Source organism: Globicephala melas, chromosome 2, assembly GCF_963455315.2.
Source record: "Globicephala melas chromosome 2, mGloMel1.2, whole genome shotgun sequence".
In the NCBI taxonomy this organism is placed as follows: Eukaryota; Metazoa; Chordata; class Mammalia; order Artiodactyla; family Delphinidae; genus Globicephala; species Globicephala melas.
The window spans coordinates 25232856-25257957 of record NC_083315.2 but is presented as its reverse complement, the minus strand read 5'-3'; the positions used below and the strand labels follow the sequence as shown (position 1 = coordinate 25257957).

The 25102-nt window shown below is 39.4% G+C and overlaps 1 protein-coding gene across 1 annotated transcript in view; it reads right to left on the bottom strand.

Moving 5' to 3' along the window:
- GDI2 (GDP dissociation inhibitor 2) overlaps nt 1–23310 on the bottom strand; it is a 44386-nt gene extending 21076 nt beyond the window's left edge. Inside the window, exons 1-4 of the mRNA XM_030836885.3 lie at nt 23004–23310; nt 12078–12185; nt 8063–8162; nt 2777–2911 (exon numbers count right to left, since the gene is read on the bottom strand). Of these exons, the coding sequence (XP_030692745.1) occupies nt 2777–2911; nt 8063–8162; nt 12078–12185; nt 23004–23048 (388 nt within the window). The 5' untranslated portion in view covers nt 23049–23310. The remainder of the gene's footprint in view (nt 1–2776; nt 2912–8062; nt 8163–12077; nt 12186–23003) is intronic.
- Between the last annotated feature and the right edge of the window lie 1792 nt (nt 23311–25102).

Sequence of the window (25102 nt, the reverse complement as noted above, 5' to 3'; positions counted from 1 at the left end):
AGACAGCATATTATATGAGAAACAACCACATGAACTGGAAATATGTAGCACGGAGAAAAAAGGAATTCCAGTGTACGTGACAGTTGTTAAAATATCTGAGAAGCTACGTTTATATACTAGATAGTTCAGAGGTTAAGAGTGTGGGTTCTTGAGTCTGACAAATCTGGCTTCAAACTAGTTTTACTAGTCATGAACTATGCTGCTTTGGGCTCTTTCACACCTGTATACCTCGGTGTTCCCATCTGTCAATATAGATAATAGCACCACGTCTCAGAGGGTTGTAGTGAAGGACTATATAAAATAAACTTCGACTATACACATAAAATAATTAGTATATAAATGCCTGCACAAAATGTTAAAAAATGTTAGCTATTATTAAAAGCATAAAATAATTTGTTTTTATTTATCTTTCTTTTGAACTTCCCACCCTCTACACTTTTCCTACCCCATTCATTCATTCTGCCTAGAATTGTCTTGCCTGCCATTCCAAATTCAAAATCCTATCCATTAATATAAAAATAGTTGCTGATAAGGTAGTGATTGGTAAAAATTCATGAAACTGTATACTAAAATAGGTAAATCCTAATATATGTAAATTAAACCTCAATAAATCTAACCTTAAGAAATACATACATTAATATATTTGCTTATTTTTGCAAAAAGAAACATAAGGAGGGTAAATCAGAAATAAGTAAAAATGATCACCTATCAGGGTGGAAAGAATGGAGTGGCAAAGATAAGACTCTAAATATATCTTTTAATATAATTTTGACTTTCAAGCCATGTAAATGTTTTACATATTTGAAAATACTAAATCAAAAACAGAAACATAAAACTGTTAAGTCCTTCAATTTTTATTAAATGAAGGAAGTGGCTGAAGCTATTAATATAGATAAGAGCTCAAAGAGAGAATAAAAATTTTAAATTACAAAACCACAAACTTTGTTTAAAAGAGTTCTACTCAAACTGCTGAACTCTTATTTCTATGAAAACACTTTATTTAAACTAGATGCACTGTCACTGAAAAGACTTTAAATGATTTCTAACCCATGATCACACCATGGACTCCCCTCCATTCATTCAGAAGCCATCCCTTCCCTTACCCAACTGTCACTCCCAACCTGGCTGCAATTATTAGTGCTATTTTTTACTTTCTGGCTTTAGTGTTTTTCAACGTTTTATGCCCAATATTTTCTCCCCTAATAGCAAGAAGTAAATAAATGGAGTTAGAAAAACTGCCAAAATAACTTAAACTAGGTTTTTGTTTTCGTTTTTTTGCGGTACGCGGGCCTCTCACTGTTGTGGCCTCTCCCGTTGCGGAGCACAGGCTCCGGATGCGCAGGCTCAGCGGCCATGGCTCACGGGCCCAGCCGCTCCGCAGCATGTGGGATCTTCCCGGACTGGGGCACGAACCCGTGTCCCCTGCATCGGCAGGCGGACTTCTCAACCACCGCGCCACCAGGGAAGCCCTTAAACTAGGTTTTTAGGTGAGAAATTTTTTTTTTTTTTGGGGGGGCTGCATTGGGTCTTCATTGTTGTGCACGGGCTTTCTCTAGTTATGGCGAGCGGGGGCTACTCTTTGTTGCGGTGAGTGGGCTTCTCATTGCGGTGGCTTCTCTTGCTGCGGAGCACAGGCTCTAGGCGTGTGGGCTTCAGTAGTTGTGGCTCATGGGCTTCAGTAGTTGTGGCTCATGGGCTCTAGAGCGCAGGCTCAGTAGCTGTGATGCATGGGCTTAGTTGCTCCGCGGCATGTGGGATCTTCCTGGACCAGGGCTCGAACCTGTGTCCCCTGCATTGGCAGGCAGATTCTTAACCGCTGTGCCACCAGGGACGACCCCTAGGTGAGAAATCTTTTCCAATCTTAATGCCAAAATAATTACTGGAGAATTTACTGACACTCTTCCTATTCTCCCAATGCAAACCTTTCCCTCCTCTGAACTCCTACAGCACCTACAAAACTTATCTACCCTTTAGATATACAAATTTATCCTTCCTTAAACTGCTCTGCATGGCAACAAAAACACCTTAAAGGATGGAAGGTTTTTTCTCAGGGTGTTTGCTATTTAAAAGACTCAGAATAAAAAATGTTAAGCAGAAATCTTTGATGAGCCAGTAGAGGAAATAATTTGGGGCAGAAAACAAAATCACTCCATATTTACTGGGAATACCTAGAAACAGAGATGGTGGATAATGACACCAGCACCACTTAGAGGATGAGTTCCACCAGAACAGCATGTTGGATAGAGTAGCAAAGGAGGTCAGCGTAGATGGGTGATGAAGTACACGGACTGTGCAGCAATCCCACCAGGGTTTCAATGCCATCCTCATTACCTATGTGATTTTGGGCCCGAGTTTCCTCATCTATAAAATGGAAACCCTACCTCACAAAGGGCTTCACAAGTCAAGTAAGAAAGCAAATGTGAAGTGTCTCTCACAGAGCCTAGCACAGGAAACAGTCCAAGAGACAGTGACTCTCACGAATTATTAATCTGAAAAGAGTATACTAGACCTAGGAAGGCTCAGCTTCACCAGCAACAGGCTCCATGATATAAAACCTCTCCAGGCTTCAGAAGGGCAGGAATTTCTGAACATCTTGTTTACTGAAGTACTCTCAACTGCCTACAACAGTGTCTGGCACATAACAGACACCCAATAAATCTTTGTTGACTGGATGAATGGATGGATGACTAATGCAGGGGACCTTAAATTTTATCTCTAAGATCCCTTTATGTTATAAAATCTTAATATTCTGAGAAAATAAAATAGAATTACTTACTAGATGCCAGGGCTTCTGCTTCAGTGGAAGGAACCTTGTAGATCTTTCCTCCCTTATAAACAAAGCTCCCTTCAGTCACTTTGAAATCCAGATAGCGAGTGACCTCTGTAAAAAGCAGCATCTTAACCAGCTGACCTGTAAGAGTCACATAATTCAAACTGTTACTTAAATCTTACTACTTTCAAAAATCAGCAGAAATAAAAGTACATTTACTAATACTAATGGCTTTCCAATTTTTTCTTAACACCATCCAGTAACTCCTAGAAAAGTCTCCAAAGCCATATTTTAAATAGGACAATCAGAATGCAGACCTATTGCTTAGCATATTTAGACTTTTTTTAAATGTTACAACTTCAAGGTTAATAACTTCAACATGCTTTTGTAAAAGTTATACAATAATTATTAGAAGTATGAGGTTTCGAATTATAGTACAACTGCAGGTGTGTTTGGGTTTCTTTAAAGTTCCTACTGTATTTTAAAGAGAGACAACTCATAGGCAAAATTTTCCAGGAATTTGTGCTTTTCAGTTTCTAAGTTAATTTATATTTATTAAAATGAATACTAGTTTTGGGTCAAGAAAAAGCTAGGATAAACCAAAGAAATTCTGGTATACTAAAAATTGTAAACTTCTTTGAGAAACCAAAAAAATTATTTTAAAGCTCATTTGAAAGGATAAACATACAAGGACATTCAAAAAAAAATTCTTTTTGAGAACAAGAAATAGAGTAATGAGGAGACCTTTATGCAGCCAAATGTTTCAGTATACTGTACATTAACTAGTCCATAATCAGTGAAAAATAGAGACCCATGTAAAAGAATTTAATATATGATGAAAGTTTTCTAATCAAAGTGGAAAAGATAAATGATGTTGAGGAACAACTGATTAGCCATTTTGAAGAAATAAATTTCTATCTCTACTTCTCAAACAACAAGGTAATAAAATAAATTTATTCATGTTAAGACAGATGAACCTTGGGAGATTGGGATTGACAGAAACACACTACTATATATAAAATAGAACTAATAAGGACCTACTCTATAGCACAGGGAGCTCTACTCAATACTCTGTAATGGCCTATATGGGAAAAGAATCTAAAAAAGTGATATATGTGTATTTATAACTAATTCACTTCGCTGTACACCTGAAACTAACACAACATTGTAAATCTACTCCAATAAAATTTTTTTTAAAAATAAAATAAAATTGTGACATATTTTCATAGTTCTATGAAGGAATAAGATAGATGCTGACATAAAAACACAAAACAAAACAGATGAACTTATTTATACAGTGAAAAAATGAAACCATAATACCATTAAAAGCAGATATTAGTATTTTTATAAACTTGAGGTAGAGAGAAAAATTTTAAACATACTTCCAAATCAAAACCAATAAAACAAAGCTCAACCAATGATTGTGTGAAAAATAAAAGCTTTTGTACAGAAAAAAAAAAAACCACAGGAGTTATATATAATGCCAATCACAAACTGGAAAAGATATTTTCAACATACTTCAAAAGGGCATTTAACAGCTGTTATAATAAGCTCTTTTATATCAATAAGGAAAAACACAAAACGTCAATAGAAGAATGTGCAAAGCGAAAGGCTGGCCAGTTCATTAAAGAACATGAAAGCCGGGCTTCCCTGGTGGTGCAGTGGTTGAGAGTCCGCCTGCCGATGCAGGCGACGCGGGTTCGTGCCCCGGTCCGGGAAGATCCCACATGCCGCAGAGCGGCTAGGCTTGTGAGCCATGGCTGCTGAGCCTGCGCGTCCGGAGCCTGTGCTCCGCAACAGGAGAGGCCACAACAGTGAGAGGCCCGCGTCCAGCAAAAAAAAAAAAAAAAGAACATGAAAGCCAGTAACTCTAGAAATCATTTCACCCTCTAGTAAGTAGACATATTTTAAAAATCCACTATTTTGTCTTCTAGTATGACAAAATCACAAAAACTAAAATGAGTAATATCTGGGAGTGGTAAAGGTACTGGGAAAGGGGCAGCCTCAGTCTACTGGTGAAGTAAAATTTGGCAATATAAAGGAAAAAGCCTTAAAAAATTACTGCCTTTAGGGACTTCCCTGGAGGCACAGTGGATAAGACTCCGTGCTCCCAAAGCAGGGTGGTCAGGTTCGATCCCTAGTCAGGGAACTAGATCCCACACGCATTTCGCAACTAAGAGTTCACATGCCACAACTAAGGAGCTCATGAATGAAACTAAGGAGCCCACCTGCCACAACTAACACCCGACACAACCAAATAAATATTTTTAAAGAAAGAAAGAAAATTACTGCCTTTATCCCCATACTACACTTCCAGGAGTATACAATGAGATTTATCATCCCCTCCAGCCCCTGGTTCCATCCCTCCCTCTCTCTTTTAAATGTTCACAGTATACTGACTGAAAAACATGTTAACTGGGAAGAGGTGGGGGGGAAACTGGCAGGTGATACACCAGAATATTAACCGTGATTCTAAACAATAAGATTCTGGTTATGAAAATTTTATTTCCTTTCTGCTTATCTGTGTTTTCTAATTTTAATTAAATAATTTTACTATTTATATAATAAAAATTTTGTGTTTACAATTAACCTCAAGATAATTCAGTTATTTAACTTCAAATTTCAGGGAAAATTCCAATAGGATCTTTCCACTGAACATATTCCCAAATTACAGAACATAAATTCAAAAAAGGGGGAAAGGGTGGTACATACTTTATTTCATGGGACATAAACAATTTAGTTTTTCAACATCATCTCAGAAAAAGATGCTAAAAATCACAAGATGCAATTTAAAGATACTCCTCTAACTAAAAATATGAGAAAAAGAGTATATTTTAAATTTCTAGTTTGTGTTAAGGATTAGTTTATTAGTTTGCCTAGGGAAAAAAAAGTTTCAAAAAATTCAACAGCTAAAATTATAATGTTCTAAAATAATATACCATTAAACCAGGAACTAAGAAAATACCGTGATGCGTTTTAAAAACAAAAATCTAATGAACATCCATTACTTATTCTATGCCAAGGCCTTTGAAAGGGTTATTTAACAACTCCCTCAATCCTCAGAACCACCCTATCACATTACTATTATTATCATCTCCATTTTACAGATACGGAAATGAAGCTCAGACAGGTTTTGTAGGTGGTCTGGGGTCGCCCAGGTAAAGACATTTTGTGAAGTTCTCTCACCGTATGTCACCTTTTTCTGACATTAAAGAGCCTGCAACGGACTGTTAAGGCAGTGCTTCTCTAACGTCATTCTGCTTAGGAATTGCCCGGGGCTCTTATTAAAATACAAATTTTGCTTGGGTAGTTGTAGGTAGCGTCCAAGATTCTGCATTTCCAACCAGCTCCAAGTGCCCCTTAGTCCATGGACTGAACTTTGCAAAGTCTTAAGGCATTACTTTCCTCCGTTTTCTCGCCTCTTCCACCTCCTTCTCTCTGCCTTGGCCTTATTCCCTTTTCTACTCCCTGCCTTCATATACCTTTAAAAAATTTCCTAACAGAAATGACCCACAAGTGTGAACCAGTAATATTAGTGATTCTCAAAAGGATGTACAGAAATAAATCCACTCAGCTATCTTAAAGTTTCATGTATATTGAACAGTGTCAGATCATTCAGACTTCACTGAGCTCTTTGGTGTTACCTAGGGACTTCACATTATTTTTAAAGCACACAAAAGACCTCCCCCCACAAAAAAAAAGAAAAGAAAAAGCCCACTAGAGCATACTGAATCCAGTTTCTTCTTACTCTTCGTGCTCCGTGAGGCAAAGTGAATCATCAGGTGATCTCTAAGTACCCCCAGTGCATGAGCCCTCTGTTCTGTGATATGAACCCTGCTGAAAGCCATGGTCGCCGACCAGGAGGGTGGATCCACTCTACCACTGCAGTGTTCCTTGGAGCCACCTAAGGCCGTATTTATGACTTCATAGCTGCCATTTCTGCTGCATTACAGTGAGATGTGTCCATGTTTCTATTGATGAGTGAACCTCAAGAAGATCTTCTGACTGGCATACATTTGAGAGCAGCCACAAAGACGTTATTAGTATTTATTTACCAAAAGTTAAGATTTGAGATTGGAATTCTGCGCACACCAAAATTATTGCCTTTGTAGGAATTTTTCTTTTAATATAACTTGATTATGATAATTATTTGAAAAAAGTCACACTTTTTATACTACTGCAATGCCATTAACACATTATGCAATCATTTGTTTTCAGTTCCCTTTTATTCTTTGTCAGGTGCCCCAGCTGTTCCATGGGAGTTGATGAACAGAAGACACTGTCCTGGGAAATGTCTGTTCCACCCAGTTCCATGTGTAGTGAGGAAAGTATACACAGTGTGTGGATCAGTTCCTTAACTGAGTTAAGGGACCTACCTGGAATATGAGCATTTATGTCTCTCACTGTTCACTCACTCACATTTACTTGCTTACCGCCCCCCATCCCCCGCCCACCCACCTGCCTGTCCTTTTCTCTCTTATCTAGCCTAGCATGTTACAGACCAGTTTGCAAACTCATTTCCTACTGAGGCCAGGCAGGTAATAGAAACGAGCAAGGTGGACTGGGCTTAAGGGAAGGTAGGAAGTGGTGGAAGCTGAGGGGAACCTGAGAGCTCAGGAGGCCTTATCTAAGGGAGGAAGCTGCCAGTGAGTCCTTATCTTCCAGCATTTAAAGGGGATCTAGGTGGTTAAGAGAGTGGATCCTAAGAGATCTCATCACAAGAAAAAAAACCCATTTTTTTCTTTTTCTTTTTTGTATCTATATGAGATGATGGATTTTCACTAAATTTACTACGGTAATCTTCACAATATATGTAAGTCAAATCATTATGCCGTATACCTTAAACTTATACAGTGCTGTATGTCAATTATATCTCAATAAAACGGAAGGAAAAAAGGAAAAAAATGAGAAAAAATTAATATGAAAAAATAATTGTGAAAGCTTACAAACTAGAAAAAAACATTAATATGGCTGTTTCTGAAGGCCCAGTTACCTAAGATTGTCACCAAAGTATCAAGAGGAAAGTCTGTTACAAATGCTTACAATTCTGATATTATGCCACAGCATAATTTTGTTTCTCCAAAACCAATTACTAAGAAGTCACCCCCTCTTCCCTCCATTCTTAACTTACCAACTCTAGATGCCTCTAATGGGCCCTATTACTCACCATACCGTTGCCATTCAACAGAATCCACTTCCACATAACTGGAGTAACACTCTCTGTCAACAGTTACTTTCTACTTTCAAATTGGATTCAATGTACTATCATAAGTTTAAGTTGGAATTCTTTACCATTCGCCATAAGGAACTTGGGAATTAAGTCAACATTCCAGTCTCTTCCTCTCCCCATTGATGCTGGTGGTGCTCCAGGTATTTTAAATCTTTTGTATAACTAAAACCAAAACAAAACACACACATAATGTAACAAAATTTAACTTTCATTGCACAACTATTTTTTGATGAAGTGATTTTGGTATAACTAAATACCACCAACATGAGGTAAAGTACAAGTGCATTTCATTTTTAATCAGAACATGTAACACTATTCCAATACATATATAAATTAAACACATTACTCAACTCATGAATGCCAAAATAAATATTGCAGAGGTGGTGTGTATTTGCTTTTAACTAGCAGGAATACAAAACAAAACAAACTATTTGTTATGATGTACTAGTTTTGCAGAAACATCCCTTACTATTTGTAGAAATCATTTACGTTCATTCTCTATTAAATAAAAAGCTAACAAAGGCTTAATTTTGCTTCCGTGGTTACATAGGGAGTTAAAAATAAATTTTGGATTATTCAAATCAGAAAAGACAATTAAAATTAGTTCCAGTTAATTTATAATTTACATGAGTTTGAGGCTCTAAAAAGCAGCTTGCAGCTTAAAATTTAATATTCATTCAAACTCATGAATTCTATTGCTAAGATGGAACAGAACAAGCAAAGGTGGTATATATTCACTCAATAAAAACCCCCAAGTTCTTGAGTACATTAAAAAAGAGTACACAACCCAGTCAAAAAATGGGCAAAAGATCTAAACAGACATTTCTACACAGACATATATATGGCCAAAAAACACATGAAAAAATGCTCAACATCACTAATTATTAGAGAAATGCAAATCACCTCACACCAGTAAGAATGGCCTTCATCAAAAAGTCTACAAACAATAAACGCTAGAGAGGGTGTGGAGAAAAGGGAACTCTCCCACACTGTTGGTGGGAATGTAAATTGGTGTAGCCACTATGGAGAACAGCATGGAGCTTCCTTAAAAACCTAAAAAGAGACCTACCATATAATCCAGCAATCCCACTCCTGGGCATATATGTAAAGAAAACCACAATTCAAAAAGATACATGCACCCCAATGTTCACTGCAGCACTATTTACAATAGCCAAGACATGGAAGCAACCTAAATGTCCATCAGCAGAGGAATGGATAAAGAAGATATGGTACATATATACAATGGAATATTACTCAGCCGTAAAACAGAATGAAGTAATGCCATTTGCAGCAACATGGGTGGACCTAGAGATTATCATACTAAGTGAAGTAAGTCAGTAGAGGAAGACAAATACCATATGATATCACTTACACGTGGAATCTAAAGAAAAAATCATACAAATGAACTTAAAACACAGAAACAGACTCAGATTTCGAAAACAAACTTATGGTTAACAAAGGAGAAACACGCAGGGGACGGATAATCTAGGAGTTTGTGATTAACATACACACACCACTATATATAAAATAGATAATCAACAAGGACCTACTATATAGCACAGGGAACTCTACTCAGTATTCTATAATAAGCTATATGGGAAAAGAATCTGAAAAAGAATGGATATATGTATATATATAACTAAATCACTTAGCTATACACCTGAAACTAACAACATTATAAATCAACTATACTCCAATATAAAATAAAAATTAAATTTAAAAAAAGAGGGGGGCTTCTCTGGTGGCGCAGTGGTTGAGAGTCCGCCTGCCGATGCAGGGGACACAGGTTCGTGCCCCGGTCCGGGAAGATCCCACATGCCGTGTAGCAGCTAGGCCCATGAGCCATGGCCGCTGAGCCTGCGCGTCTAGAGCCCGTGCTCCGCAACGGGAGAGGCCACAACAGTGAGAGGCCCGCGCACCGCAAAAAAAAAAAAAAGAAACAGGACAGCTTGCTCATCTTACTTAACACTAGCTAATAAATATACTAGGTGAAGAAGGAATGACGCCAGTGCATCACTCCACAGATGATTTACAATGGAGAGGTCAGTGGTCATCACCTCAACCAGATCAAATTGAGCATCATGAACAGTGATGCTGATGCAGGCACTGTGCCTCCTTATGGGATGCAGTATGAAGTGCCCAACAATACCTTCTTATAAACTGGCCTAGACTTGCCAAAAAAAAAGAGGTGGCGAGACTTTTGTAGATTAAGAGAATAAAGGGAAACAACACAAAAGGCAATGCTTAAACTAGTTTAAAAAAAAAACAAACCACTCCTACACAGCAATATACAACATTCTTGGGTTCAATGGGGGATTTCAATATAGTCTGGATATTATGGTTAATTTTCTTAAGTGTGATGATATTATGATTATGTTGGAGAATGTTGTTCTTCACAGATGAATGCTGAAATATTTAGGTCAAGTATCATGTCTATTACTTTCAATGGTTCAAAACCAATAACACAAACAGACATGAAGCAAAAAAATATTCCACTGGTATTATTCTTTCAACTTCCCTATATGCCTGAATATAGAGAAAAACCCTCTTTGATATAAACATTAAGTTTATTTCATCAAAGTCACTATTTTAAAAGTAACTGACAATATCTATATATCTCCTATAAAGCACAGTACAGCTCAGATTCATACACGTGGATGGTGAACAAACCCCACACAGAGAAATAAATATACTTAGTAAAACACACTTTGGAAATGCTTCATGTGCTCATTTTCTAAAGTAGGAAGCACAGAGTATAGCAAAAGGAACTAAGCTTTGACATGGAAACACCTAAATATCCATCAACAGAGGAATGGATAAAGAAGATGTGGTGCATATATACAATGGAATACTACTCAGCCATAAAAAAGAATGAAATAATGCCATTTGCAGCAACATGATGGACCTAGAGATTATCATACTAAGTGAAATAAATCAGAAAGAGGAAGAAATACCATATGATATCACTTATATGTGGTATCTAAAATATGACACAAATGAATCTATCTACAAAACACTAACAGACTCTCAGAGAACAGACTTGTGGTTGCCAAGGGGGAGGGAAGCTGGAGGAGAGATGGAGTGCGACTTTGGGATTAGAAGATGCAAACTAGAGCGGACAAACAATAAGGTACTGTATGGCACAGGGAACTGTATTCAATATCCTGTGAAAAACCATAATGGAAAAGAATATGAAAAAGAATATATATAGGGCTTCCCTGGTGGCATAGTGGTTAAGAATCCACTTGCCAATGCAGGGGACACGGGTTCAAGACCTGGTCTGGGAAGATCCCACATGCCGCGGAGCAACTAAGCCCGCGTGCCACAACTACGGAGCCTGTGCTCTAGAGCCCGCGTGCCACAACTACTGAAGCCTGTGCACCTAGAGCCTGTGCTCGGCAACAAGAGAAGCCACCACAATGAGAAACCCGCGCTCCACAACGAAGAGTAGCCCCTGCTCACCACAACTAGAGAAAGCCTGCATGCACCAACAAAGACCCAATGCAGCCAAAAATAAATGAAAATAAAATAGATTTTAAAAAAGAATATATATATGTATGTGTAACTGAATCACTCTGCTGTACAGCAGAAATTAACATAACATTGTAAATCAACTGTACTTCAATAAAATAAATTAAAAGAAAAAGGAACTAAGCTTTGGAATCATATAACCTGGGTTATCAGCCCGTCTCCGTGATCTTAAGCCCACAGAAACTATTTTGCAATCTAAAAAATGGGGATAAAATCTCTTTGAGTGACTGGGAAGATAACTAAGACCATGTGGAAAGCACTGGCACTGTGCCTGGCGTATGTTAGGTCTTCATCAAAAGGTACCCTCCATGCACCCTGTCAAGTCTACACTCTATTAACTTCGAGAGGGAATAGATAACTGCTCCAGATGGCAACAAAGGTCACAATTTAAATATCTACAAGCCCCAAACTAGGCGCTCCTGAAAATTATGATGTTACAGATAATCTATTTAATAAAACAAAATTAAAACAATCCATAAAGAAGTAGAGTTTCACAAGTAAAAGACTCAAAGTACAAAAGGGACATTAATTTATTTTAATACTTACATCTTCCAGCGGTGTTATAGATGCACTCTCTCCTCCATAATATGGGTTTCTATCCATGTGAAGAACTTTCTTTCCGTTCACTGACATTATACCTGACAGGATACATTCCTACAGGGAAAGCGTAAGTATCTTCAAAGGAAGGAAAATGTTACTGCAAGTTTCAAACAGATAATTTTTACAAGCCTGTCATTAAACATTCTTTTAGTAATTAATTAATACTTATGTATATGCGATATTTGATGTAATTTTTAAAGACAAAGCCCTAAAGCAACCAGGGTTCAAAGTGTGTTCTGAGTCCCAAGGTTTAAACTATTTTCATAGTAACACTAAGACATCATTTTTTCCCACTGTGTTATACTTGCACTGACAGCAGAAGATCAATGGTGGATAAAGCAAATTAAGGCGGTGGCTCTAGCTGCACTAGTCATTATATTCTTCACCACAAGGCACTCATGGTTTAAAAAAACAAGGCCAGTTTCACTTAAGACTATCCTTGATGAAGCATTAAAAATCACCTCTGTTAACAACACCCTTGAACACCCATCTTTTAAATATCCCGTGTAGCAAAACAGGAAGTTCACGTAAAGCAATTCTAGCTCAAGGAAAGCCTTTTGTGCGACTGATTTGTAAGCTGATCTAGCCACTTTTTTCATGGATCATCATTTTTTTTTAATATACTTATTTTTATTTATTTATTTTTGGCTGCACTGGGTCTTTGTCGCTGCGCGCGGGCTTCTCATTGTGGTGGCTTCTCTTGTTGCGGAGCACAGGCTCTAGGCGTGCGGGCTTAAGTAGTTGTGGCACGGGGGCTCAGTAGTTGTAGCTCACGGGTTTAGTTGCTCCGCGGTATGTGGGATCTTCCCGGACCAGGACTTGAATCTGTGTCCCCTGCATTGGCAGGCGGATTCTTAACCACTGCGCCACCAGGGAAGCCCCACGGATCATCATTTTTAAGTGGAAAAATAACTGACAGACTATGATTGCTCAGACTTAGGATTTTGGCAGACATTTTCTCAAAAATGAATGTCAAGGAAAATAACCAACAGTATTTGTTGCCAAAAATGAAAAGTCAAAATTCTGAATGAGGGACTTCCCTGGTGGCGCAATGGTTAAGAATCCGCCTGCCAATGCAGAGGACACGGGTTCGATCCCTGGTCCGGGAAGATCCCACATGCCACAGAGCAACTAAGCCCATGTGCCACAACTACTGAGCCTGTGCTCTACAGCCCACGAGCCGCAACTACTGAGCCCATGTGCCACTACCACTGAAGCCCACACACCTAGAGCCCGTGCTCTGCAACAAGAGAAGCCACTGCAATGAGAAGCCGATGCAAGCAAGAGTAGCCCCTGCTCGCCACAACTAGAGAAGGCCCATGCGCAGCAATGAAGACCCAACACATCCAAATATTAAAAATAAATAAATAAAATGTATTGAAAAAAATTTTTGAATGAAAATCTGAATTTTGGAAAACTTATATCCACCACCATGGGTACATCAGATCCCCAATACTTAAAGGACTTTTCAGACAACATCAGTGATATTAACAAATATGAGCTTTTGATATGGCATAATGAAATGTGTCAACAATTCAGAAGACCTGCATTACTAAGTAAAACAGTACTTTCCCAAGTGACCAATGAATGATGTTACAAAATCATACAGGAGGTTAAAAGAGAAATTCAAAGTGCAAGCTAGATTAACAGATTTTAATGTAACGGAATAAGAAATGTTCACTGATGTGGTTTCAAATTTCATATTGCAATTAATCTTTAAAAATACCCTGCCACTTGTGTTTAGGTGTAAATTATAAAAGGATACCCACAACAATCAGAAAGGCTATTAAAATACTCCTCCTTTTTCCAACTACACATCTGTCTAAAGCCTGATTTTCTTCATATACTTCAGCTATGACAAAAATTATGAAAGACTGAACACCAAAGCAGATAAGAATCGGCTATCTTTTAAACTAGATATTAAAGAGATGTGCAGAAAATGTAAAACAACCATACTCTTCTCATAAATTTTTTTGTTTTGGAAAACAGTTATACTTCAAAAAACTGTTATTCACGTTAACATGTAATGAGTTTATCACCGTTATCTTTAAGTGAATAAAAAACATTTTTTTAATTTCTCAGCATTGATTTCTAATAGGATAAATACTGACAGATACTCTTACAAGCAAAAGCTCTTCAGGGACCTCAATTTTTAAGAGTGTAAATAGATCCTGAGACCAAGAGTTTGAGAACTAGAGCCCTAAATGAAGCATCCAGGATAACCATTAATCAACTGACAATCAACAGAGGATTATAAACCATCACTCTCAGTAAAAAGGTAAACAAAGCGTGAATATACTAAGACATACCAAATCAAGATGGGGTGGGGGAGCAGTCAAGAAAGTCAATCCAATTAATGGATTAATGAGAAGAAACACAGAGATGGGATATTCATTCACCCAAAACCCTTATACCAGAGTTTAGGTGATGCGAGCTTTATTTTTTTTAATGACAAAGGAAATTCTCTGTAACTTTATAAATCCTAGTGCTTCTCAAATTTATCCAAGACTCCAGACAACAGAGAACAAGCTCATCCCCCTAGAAGCCTGACTCTAAAATCTTTATTTTCAAAAATTCATACATATCTCAAATTCTCCTCCATAATGTACTATTCATTTTAATATTTTAAAAATATTTTAAATTAGTTACTATCAGGTTCAAATTTTACTCCAAGAGGGTGTATCATTTCTTATTTAGATCAAAAAACATTATGAGCACTCCAGGCCACCTCCAGCCATAACCACTCCTCAGCCCACAGCCACGCTCATGACTTTTAAGAGGAAAGATTTTGAACTCTGAATAAACAGAATCTTGTAGTATACACTTCTTGTATACACCTTTTGGTCAACATATGTTTACAAGATTCATCCATGTTTTGTTTGCAATAGAAATTTTCTTACTCTTACTGTTATACGGCAGGGGTCTCTAAAGTACAGGAGCCAAATCCAGCCTGCAGGCTATATTTGTAAATAAAGTTTTACCAGTAAACACCCATGCCCATTCATTTACATGTTGGCTGTTTTCACTGTACCACATTGGAACTGTAGCTGTGACAAAGACCAAGTGGCCTGAAAAAGCTGTGGACTTTTACAGGTTTGCCTAGCCCTACCAACAGTGGATCTCAAAGAGAGCTCCTGATTTGGTATCACCTTGTGAACTTGTTAGAAATGTAAATTCTAAGCAGATTCTGAAACTTTACTTTGCATCCACATCACCGGGACAGCTTGCTAAAACAGAACGCAAGGCCCCACCCCCAGAGCTTCTGAGTCAGCAGGTCTGCGGTGGAGCCTGAGAATCTGCATTTCTCACCAGTTCCCAGGTGAGAATACTGCTGGTCCAGGACCAGTTTCAAGAACCACTAGTAAAGCAGTGCTGCTCAAACTTTATTAAACACCTGGGAAACTAGATTTTGATTCAGCGTATCTGGGGTGAGGGGTATAACCGTCTGCATCTCTAGTAAGTTCTCAGGTGTTGCAGAAGCAGTTGATTCATGGACCACGCTGCGGGTAACAAAGCCATAGGAGTCTTTTGAATGAATACTCCACACAGATATTCCACAACTTATTTGTCCATTCTATTACAGGTGGACATTGGGATCGTTTCCAGTTTGGGGCTGTTACAAATAATGCTCTATAAACATTCTCAATGTGTCTTTTATGTATGCACTTGTTGGATAGACATCAAGGAGAGTACAGATACTGCCAAACAGCTTTCCAAAATGGTTGTACCAATTTCATAAGCTGTGTCAGCAGTATATGAAAGTTCCTGTTGTTTCAAATCCTTGCCCAACATTTTGTTCTGGCCTTTTAATTTTAGTCATTCTAGTTAGGATGTGGTTTAATTTACATTGCCTGACAAATAATGAGACTGAGCACTTTTTCACAGTTTACTGATAATTGTAGTACCTTCTTTTGATAAGTGCCTAGTCATATTATTTGCCCATTTTTAAAGTGGGCTTTCTTTTTTTTACTACTATATAAAAATTCCTTATATATTCTAGATATTTAAAAGTGCTTTATTGGTTATATATATATTGAAAATATCTTCATCCATTCCACAGCTTGACTTTTAACTTTCTTAATGAGGTCTTGATAAACAGAACCGAAAGTATTTTAACTGTAAAAATTAACTCCAATATTATCAAAAGCAAATCACTTGCTTAAAAAAAAATCTAAAGAAGTACTAACATATGATTCAATATATTATATGAAAGTAGAATAATATTTACAATCTCAAAAACAGATTATGACATAAACAAAGGAAAACCAAATAGTCACATTTCCAGTTGACAAAAAGTAGACTTCACTGTTCAACTTTTGGAAGCAAAATCACAGCAAGCAACTTTGAGTGTTGCACAGCTTCTATATATAACTTTTCATACTTCACTGCAAATAAGCATGACCCACTCACTGGACCATGGCTCCAAAGGAAGCACTGAAGGCTGAGGCCTAATAAAGGACCCAGGAATATAAAGATTCAGCAGTCCAAAGAGCTGATACTAACTACCTTTAAAGGCATCACTTAGAGCAAATATATTAAAAGCTAATTAATAATTTGCAGGTTCACTGATTCTTCTAAACCCATCTATAAAAGACTGCTTTTACAATGCCAAGAGAATACATAGAAGCACAAATGTAATATTTTAAATTTTACTTTACAACATGGGATGAAGTCATTAATTCACTGATAAAACCAATCACATCTGAGTATAGGGTATATATTAATGATCCCAAAATTTTAGTATCTTCCCAAATTAACAACTCAAAATTAAAATCTACTACTATCTGGTGAATACAGAATAAAAAGCAAAGCACATCAAAGTCAGAGAAAATACTCTAAGTGAATTTCCTTTTTTCACACTAGACAACCTGGACCATCCATCATCTATGTCAAGAATACTGATAACTTTTACCAGGAAACATATATGAATGAATATTAACGAACACATTAGTTTTAAAACTAACAGATGACAGTGCTCCACACTTAATTTCAAGCTCACCCACAACTGACCTAACAGGATAAGAATATACAGACTCACAACCAAAATAACTAAAACTGTAAAACCATCTTCAGAATCCAAGTTTTTTTGGTGTTTTGTTTGCTATTATGCCTTATTTATTTTTTATTTTTAGGGCTTAGAGCATATTAGGTGCTCAGCATGAATAAGTGAACAAATGCATGCATGCATTAATGATGCACATAGGATGCCTGGCAATCTCAGGTGGGTCTTTCATCCAAACTGAGCTCAGGCCCAGAATCCAAGTTAAGATAATGGCATCTGCCACCCAACTGGTTCTTCATGTTGGCCTACATAAAGAGGTAACCAGATTAAACTAAATGTTTGAAGTTCAGCTGCAGCAAAATTCTAGTCTGTGCAGATGTGTGGGTGCGGTGATGGTCAGGAAGGACCAAATCAGTGATACTGAGGCTCACTTCCCTTCAGCACCTACACATAGCGCTAGGTTTGCAATAATCAGAGTAACTAACTCAGACGGACAGCACCTAAACACACTAGGCGAAGTACCTCTTACGTAGTGAAGCAGCCTGTATGGTGTTCCCAAATATGAACTGTGACGAACCTAAACACAATTGTGAAGGCCACTGGTACTAAAATAGTATCCCAGTATCCTGGAAAAGTTAATGCCCACCCCCCTTCCTACTTAGAGGGCAACTCAGGCTTGGAAGAGAATAGAACCAGAGTACGTTAATATTCTGATGTAAAAAAAAAATTCTGATGTAACTTCCAAGTGACCAAACTAAACACTATTAACACTCTAAATCCTCCTGCATTTTAAAGTTCTGGAGTGATTTTAAAAAAAAAAAGAAACAGAAAGTAAATGCACACAAAAATGTGATCAGGAAAACAAGGTACCTAATAAGTCATCTTAAAGAAAAGTGTCTTTATACTTATCTAGAAAATATATTAGCTAGAAAACTTTTAAATCATTTAATCTCAGTGGTATACGTCTTACAGCAATAACAATAAAAGTGGAAGTTAGTTTTCAGCAGAATAAGTGTTTCTTTAAATGTCTCTGTCCCTCTAATGCATCTCATTAAAAGCTGTCAAGGATAACTTTTCTTGAAATTTGGCTCTAATTAGATCATTCCTGCTCAAAACCCTCTCTCGTTGGCCTAGAAGATAAAATTCAAACTTCTTAACCTACTATCTTCAGCATCCTTGGTGATATACCTTCTTTCCAACACTGTTTCCATTACACCTCTTCATACCTTCTGTTTCACACAAAATAAACTCCCTATCCCCTAAATATATATCCTTTTCTTAATACTGACTTACACTGCTCTCTCTGCCTAGAAAATCATTCCTCCTCATGTTCAAAACTTACCAATATTTTTTTAAACTTTTTCAGTTTTATTGAGATATAATTGACATACAGCACGGTAAAGACTTAAGGTGTACAGCATAATGATTTGATTTACATACAACATGAAATGATTACCATAGGTTTAGTTAACATCCATCATCTCACATAGATACAACATTAAAGAAATGGAAAAAATACATTTTTCCTTGTGATTTACACTCTTAACTTTCATTCATAACATACAGCAGTGTTCATTATCTTTATCATGTTGTACATTACATCCCTAGTACTTATCTTATAGCTTAAGTTTGTTCCTTTTGATTACCTTCATCTAATACCCCCTTCCCCCTACCCTGCTTATCAATTATTTTTAAAAGCCAACTTCAATAACTCCTTCTTTATGCAGGTTTTTCTGATTCCCCTATCTGAATTCCCACATGTGTGAATTCCCTTATGGCACTTAGTACTTTCTCATATTAACTCATATTATAGTTACCCCCACATGAGAAGAAGCTACTCACAGACAGGTGTGTTTGCCTTTTTATTGCCCATAATCGAGCACAACAGTCACAGGTAACTGAAACTGAGTAGGCCATTACTCCAGTAAGTCTTTAATCAGGTACTGTGAGAGGGGACATAAGGGTAACTGCAGGGTATCACGTATGCGAGCCAAACGTTTACCTAGCGGTCTTCACAACCAAATGTCTCACTACTACCTCGAAATGCTGAAATATGTCTGATTTTACTTCTACTCTACTGGACCAGTATGCTTAAGGCTGATTTAAAATACAAACTGCCTACACAGTATTTATACCTTCCAAAAATAAGACATTTGAACACATTGGTCCTATGATCACTACTGCAGTGGACAGAAAGTTGTTTGTCCATAGAACTCAAATAGCAATGGCAAGGATTGTCAAGGAGTAAATATAAAAGGCAATTCAAGATTTTTAAATGCGGTACAAAAACTCCTCTTTGAAGTCGCAAAATTTTAATAAAGAGAAAGGAGGAAAAGTATGGCTGGGATATAAAACAATGTTTTAAACAAATACTGCTGAGAATAATCTGGTTAGATATCACTAAAGTGTCCTTTTCGATTCAAAACTCCTTACAAAAATTACCATGCAGCACAAAACAAAACAAAATACTGCTCGGAAGCACAAGCAGCTGTGGAGCTAGTTACCCTTATTTTATTATTTATTACTATTTCTAAGAAGACTCATGAATTTATTGCCAAGCCCAAAGTCAATCAGAAACAGCAAATTAAGTGGTCAGAGGCTGTCGACAGTCACCAGCCTAACCAAAGAAGCAAAGAGGAAAAAATGAAAAGTAGACAGTAGAACTAACTCCCAAAGCTGAGCAGTCTAAGAGGACTTAGTAAGGAGGCCAAAGTTCCTACAAAGCTCCCTAGGTCTCAATGGCTTCATTATGTTATAGCATAACAGTAATTAATCCTCCTGATGTGAAATCTTTGTTATCAGTACATTAACTATGTTCCTTAGTCTGTTAAAGAAGTTGTGATACCATTTGAAAGGTTTTTATCTAAAAGTTATGGTTTAAAGGGATAGCCCTCACTTCCTTAAAGAACTCAATTATATGAAATATTCCATTTCTCCTAGACAGAATGAAGATTTTGCTCTAGTTTACACTAAATTGTTTTATGCCTTCTTTATCAAAGTTACTATCAATATTTGTGCACTATTATGACCTTATTTTAGATGTAACAATCGATACAAAACAGTGACAACATTAGGCAACACAGAGAAACCCCAACACTTCCTTACACTTTATATTAAAAGTAACAAGTTAATCGCACTAAAAAATGCACTGACACACAGGCATCATGCAGTATTCGGTACCCACAACTGATAGCACACACCTGTTTTTAGGTTCTTAAATCTCAGGCACTAAATATTTATAAATCAAAAATTAAGAAAAGTAAATGGTATGTTCACACCAATTACTCAAAGTTAATTATAATTTGAGGCTTTTTAACTTTGGTGATCTCTTCATTTAAGTAATCAAAGTCCCTGTATCACTAAAAATGAGGGTATAAGATTTTATCACTATCAAAATCATCCCGGGGGGCTTCCCTGGTGGCGCAGTGGTTGAGAGTCCGCCTGCCGATGCAGGGGACACGGGTTCGTGCCCCGGTCCGGGAAGATCCCACATGCCGCGGAGCGGCTGGGCCCGTGAGCCATGGCCGCTGAGCCTGCGCGTCCGGAGCCTGTGCTCCGCAACGGGAGAGGCCACAACAGTGAGAGGCCCGCGTCCAGAAAAAAAAAAAAAAAAAAATCATCCCGGGACTTCCGTGGTAGCGCAATGGTTAAGAATCCACCTGCCAACGCAAGGGACACGGGTTTGAGCCCTGGTCCGGAAAGACCCCACATGCCGCGGAGCAACTAAGCCCGTGCGCCACAACTACTGAGCCTGCGCTCTAGAGCCCGCGAGCCACACCTACTGAAGCCCACGTGCCACAACTACTGAAGCCCGTGTGCCGCAAGGAAGAGTAGCCCCGCCCCGCCACAATTAGAGAAAGCCGGCGTGCAGCAACGAAGACCCAATGCAGCCAAAAATAAATAAAATAATAAATGACAGCAGAAATGTATCTGATTACTAGTTAAGTATGCATCTATCATTCACCAAAACGGTCACAATTGATCCAAATGAAAATTTAAATAAGGTGCATTATCTTAACTTGGTTGTTATGCAATAAGACTGTGCCCTCTTTGAGACAAAGTGATACTTCCGAATTAGGCATATAGAAACCTGCATGAGAAAGGATTTGCACTTATTTGTCCGTGTTTAACTGCCCTAATCAAGAGCAAATCTGAAAGACCAGCAATAACCGTAGAAAAACAGTGGAATTAACTAGCTCTTACAATATGCTGGCAACAACAGTGCCCATTCCAGTGGGCAAAATCCACCACAAACTAATAAGCTCAGCTCAGAATCCCAATTAAGCACTTAGAAAATGAAAAAAAAAACACCCTGCAGTGGGTAGGCTATTCATTTAGGCATCCAACAGTCTTCCAACTCACCATCAAAAAAGAAATTCAACCCAATACCTCACATTCAAAATGACTAAATAGCTTTCTAGGTAAACAATCTCATCTATTCGGTAATATTTCCTAGCCAGTCCCATTTCTTTTTCTGGACTGCTGAAACATAATGAAGCATTCAGAAATGAGTATTATCCAACAATCACCATAAATCACCATAAATAGAAAAATGACATGCCAGAAAAGTGCCATTCTAGTTCCCAACAATCTTTTCCTAAAAAACTGGCCAAATGCAAGTTTGACAGTTTTCTCTTGTCCAGAGAAATCTAAAATAGTTACTCTGGAGTGTTAGCTGAAAGAAATGTTAATTCCATCTTGAGAGATTACAATGCATTTCAACAAATTCGTAGTGGTTTACATTAAATGACTCCGGACTTTGAGATCAGTTTATATGGGACACGCAAGATCAAAATCAGTATTCATCTTTTAAAACAAAGCAGTCCAATGTCAGAATTTCAAATTTCCAAAAAACTTTTGATAACGGAAATGGTCCTCTCTTCAAATGGAATTCTTTTGCAAGATGAATAGTCTTCATTTTCCTTTAAAAGCACAAAAAGAAGTAAAACATCTGCCTGTATTATTTGCAGAATATTATCTAAAGTTCTCTAAGCAGACAGCCAGGAAAATAAATTTACCATGGTATTACGCACACCATGCAGTAATAGAGAACCTGGCCTCTAGCACCCCATCACCAACCTCTTTCTCAGGGGAAAGCCTCCAGAAGAGACAATGTAGGCAAGGACAGACCACACAAAAGTAAAAGATGGCAAAGGCCAGGTGAGAATGGACTAGACAAATTTTGAGAAAACTCATTTCCATTCTACAGTTGCTCAAGTGGGATGGGAGGGTGGTTAAAAGAAAAGGATAATGCTTCTCACCTGGAGTGGGGCAGGAGGATGAAATCTAATTTTCTCCAAAAATGTAAGTTCATTGAACTTAATTACCTACCAAACAGTGATTATCCAGTGACTCTTCACCGACACCGACTAGTAGTAGAGGCTGAAGTCTAAGTAGGAAATGCCACTGTGATTGGCCTCCACCCTCCCCCACTCCGCCGGCTGCTTTTCTGTTTCCAATCGCGAGAGGCCATCAACCCGTAAGGAAGACGCATCAATACACCAATCCGGGCTTTTCCGGCCTCTGCTGCAGCAGAGCGGACTCTCGTTTCCCACCTACTCTTACTCGGCCGTCACAACCCGCCCAGGCACCTGCCGGACCGGGCTTTCCATCCCCCGGTGTCTCCTCCCCGTCCCGATGCGCCGCCCGGTCCGCAGGCCCCGCCGCAGGCCCGACCCGCCTCCGCTCCAGAGCGCGGCCCGAGACCGCGGCGGAAACCGGCCCCACCCGGAGACCCTCGGAGGCGAGGCGCGGCGCGGCCCGCGGGGATGGGGAAAAGGGGGCTGAGCAAGGCGTGCGGCCAGCTCTCTCCCGACCCTGAACCCCGGCCCCCGGCCCCGGGACCCCCGCCCCTCCCCGCCGGGCCTCACCGTCAGGCCGGTGCCCAGCACTATCACGTCGTACTCCTCATTCATGGCGGGGCCGGGCGCGGACGGAAGACCAGAGAAAAGAAAAGGCGCAGTACTCTAGGGGTCGGGAGCTAGGCGGCCACCCTGAGAAGGCGGAGGAAGCGCTCAGGCCGGGCCCGGGCACAAGGGAAAAGGGAAGCGGGAGCAGAGGGAAAACGGAGCTGGCGAGGAGGGAGCCGGCCGCCACCTCAGACGGAAAGAGAAGAGCGGGGCGGGGAGGGAAGGGAGTGCAAGAAGGGAGAGAAGGAGAGGCGGGCGGCGACTGGGGCCTCTGCAGCCGGGGCGGGGCTCAGAGGAGGCCGTCGATCACGCCCTTCCCGCTCGCTCATTGGCTAGATCCCCGTAGCCAGCCCAACCTTCCTCTCGCGAGAAGAGGGCGGGCCGTGCCCCTTGCGGAATCCGGCTCTCCACGCGGCGGACTGCCGGCGTGGTTGGGGGCGGAGGCGGTCGCGCGCTGGCCTCTGAGGGCTGGGGCGGGAGCGTGCTTGCGGCCGGGAGGCAGCTGTCCAGTTCGTTACTCCCGCCGCCCAGCGGGAGCCTTGCCGCCGCCCTTGGACTTTGGGCCAGGACAGCGAGCGGCCGCCCCGGGCCCCGCAGACCCGGAGCTGACGCCATGTGACCTGACCGTGGCTGCGGCTCAGCCCCCTGCGCACCTACGGCGCGCCTAGGCTGGTCTTTTGCAACTTCTCTTGCTTTTCTTTCTATCCTGCCTCCCTTTCCTGAAGGAAAAAGGACCCAACATATTTTAAGGAATTCAGAAATCACTGTTTTCTCTTACTTCCCGCCCTATGTCGTCCTTGCTTGATGCATTGCCCCTTGTGCAGCCTTAGGAAATTTAGAAGAATTTTGAAAAACGAACAAAAAATCTTCCTTTTAAAAAGTTACCCTTCGCATAAAGGGGAAGGCCAGATTTGATTGGAAGCAGGTCTGAGCCTACTGAGGGCTATAACTTAAACCAGCTGTAAAAATAGCTGACCAGTATGTGCATCGGTTTACGCCATGAGTGTAGCAGGAAAGAGTCCCTGTTTGCCTTCCACTCCCTCTACCACTGACCGCCCGGCCCTCCAAACACACACACACCTTTTTTTAGGATTCTATTTGGCATCTCCAGCTCTGGGTGAGGTGTAAGCAGTGGCTTGTGTTCTCAACCAGAGAGTAGACCCTATACAGGCCTTCTATAAAGGTAATTTTCCTAAAGGCCTTGACAACCTGTGTTTTCAGCCTGTGACAGGTCTGCATACTCAGCAGACAAGAGTTGGTATTTCCTTCAAGATTTACTCTCAAACATAGCTGGATAAGTGCTATTATGAATAGCATGATAGCATAAAGTAAATCTTGGTAGACAGATCTGCCTTCCTTCATGTTTAAATCACTGATTCAGGAAAGAATGTAACAATTTTTTACAATGTTTCTTCACCCCTAACTAGAGGTTAAGAAGGTATATTATATTGGAAGATGGACTTTTTTGGGGGGGTGAGGGGGAGGGAGAAGAAAGCTGCTTAAATTTACAATTTTTTTTTAAGATGTTTTTGATGTGGACCATTTTTAGAGTATTGAATTTGTTACAGTATTGCTTCTGTTTTATGTTTTGGGTTTTTAGCCAGGAGGCATGCAGGATCTTAGCTCCCCCACCAGGGATTGTACCCCCTAGTTAGAAGGTGAAGTCCCAACCACTGGGCCACCAAGGAAGTCCCTATATTCAATCTTAATTGGATCTGTATACATTAGTGACCAAATGAATTTTTACAAGTAGACAAAAATCAAGTGCAAAGTTACTAGACTACTGAACAGATTGTGTAACAGTGTAACTGACTTTTCTTTGGCTAAACAGATGATGCCTTAAGAAAGTCCTGCTGTTACTCTCTAAGTAGTCAGGTGTCATGTGTATCTAACATGTTTACAAACAACAGGAATTTATTTCTTACAGTTCTGGAGTCTAGGAAGTACAGGGTCAAGTTGTGTCTGGTGAGGACCAGTTGCCTGGTTCACCCTGTCTTTTCACTGTGTCCTTATGTGGCGGAAGGGACAAGGGATCTCTCTGGGGCTGCTTTTATAATGTT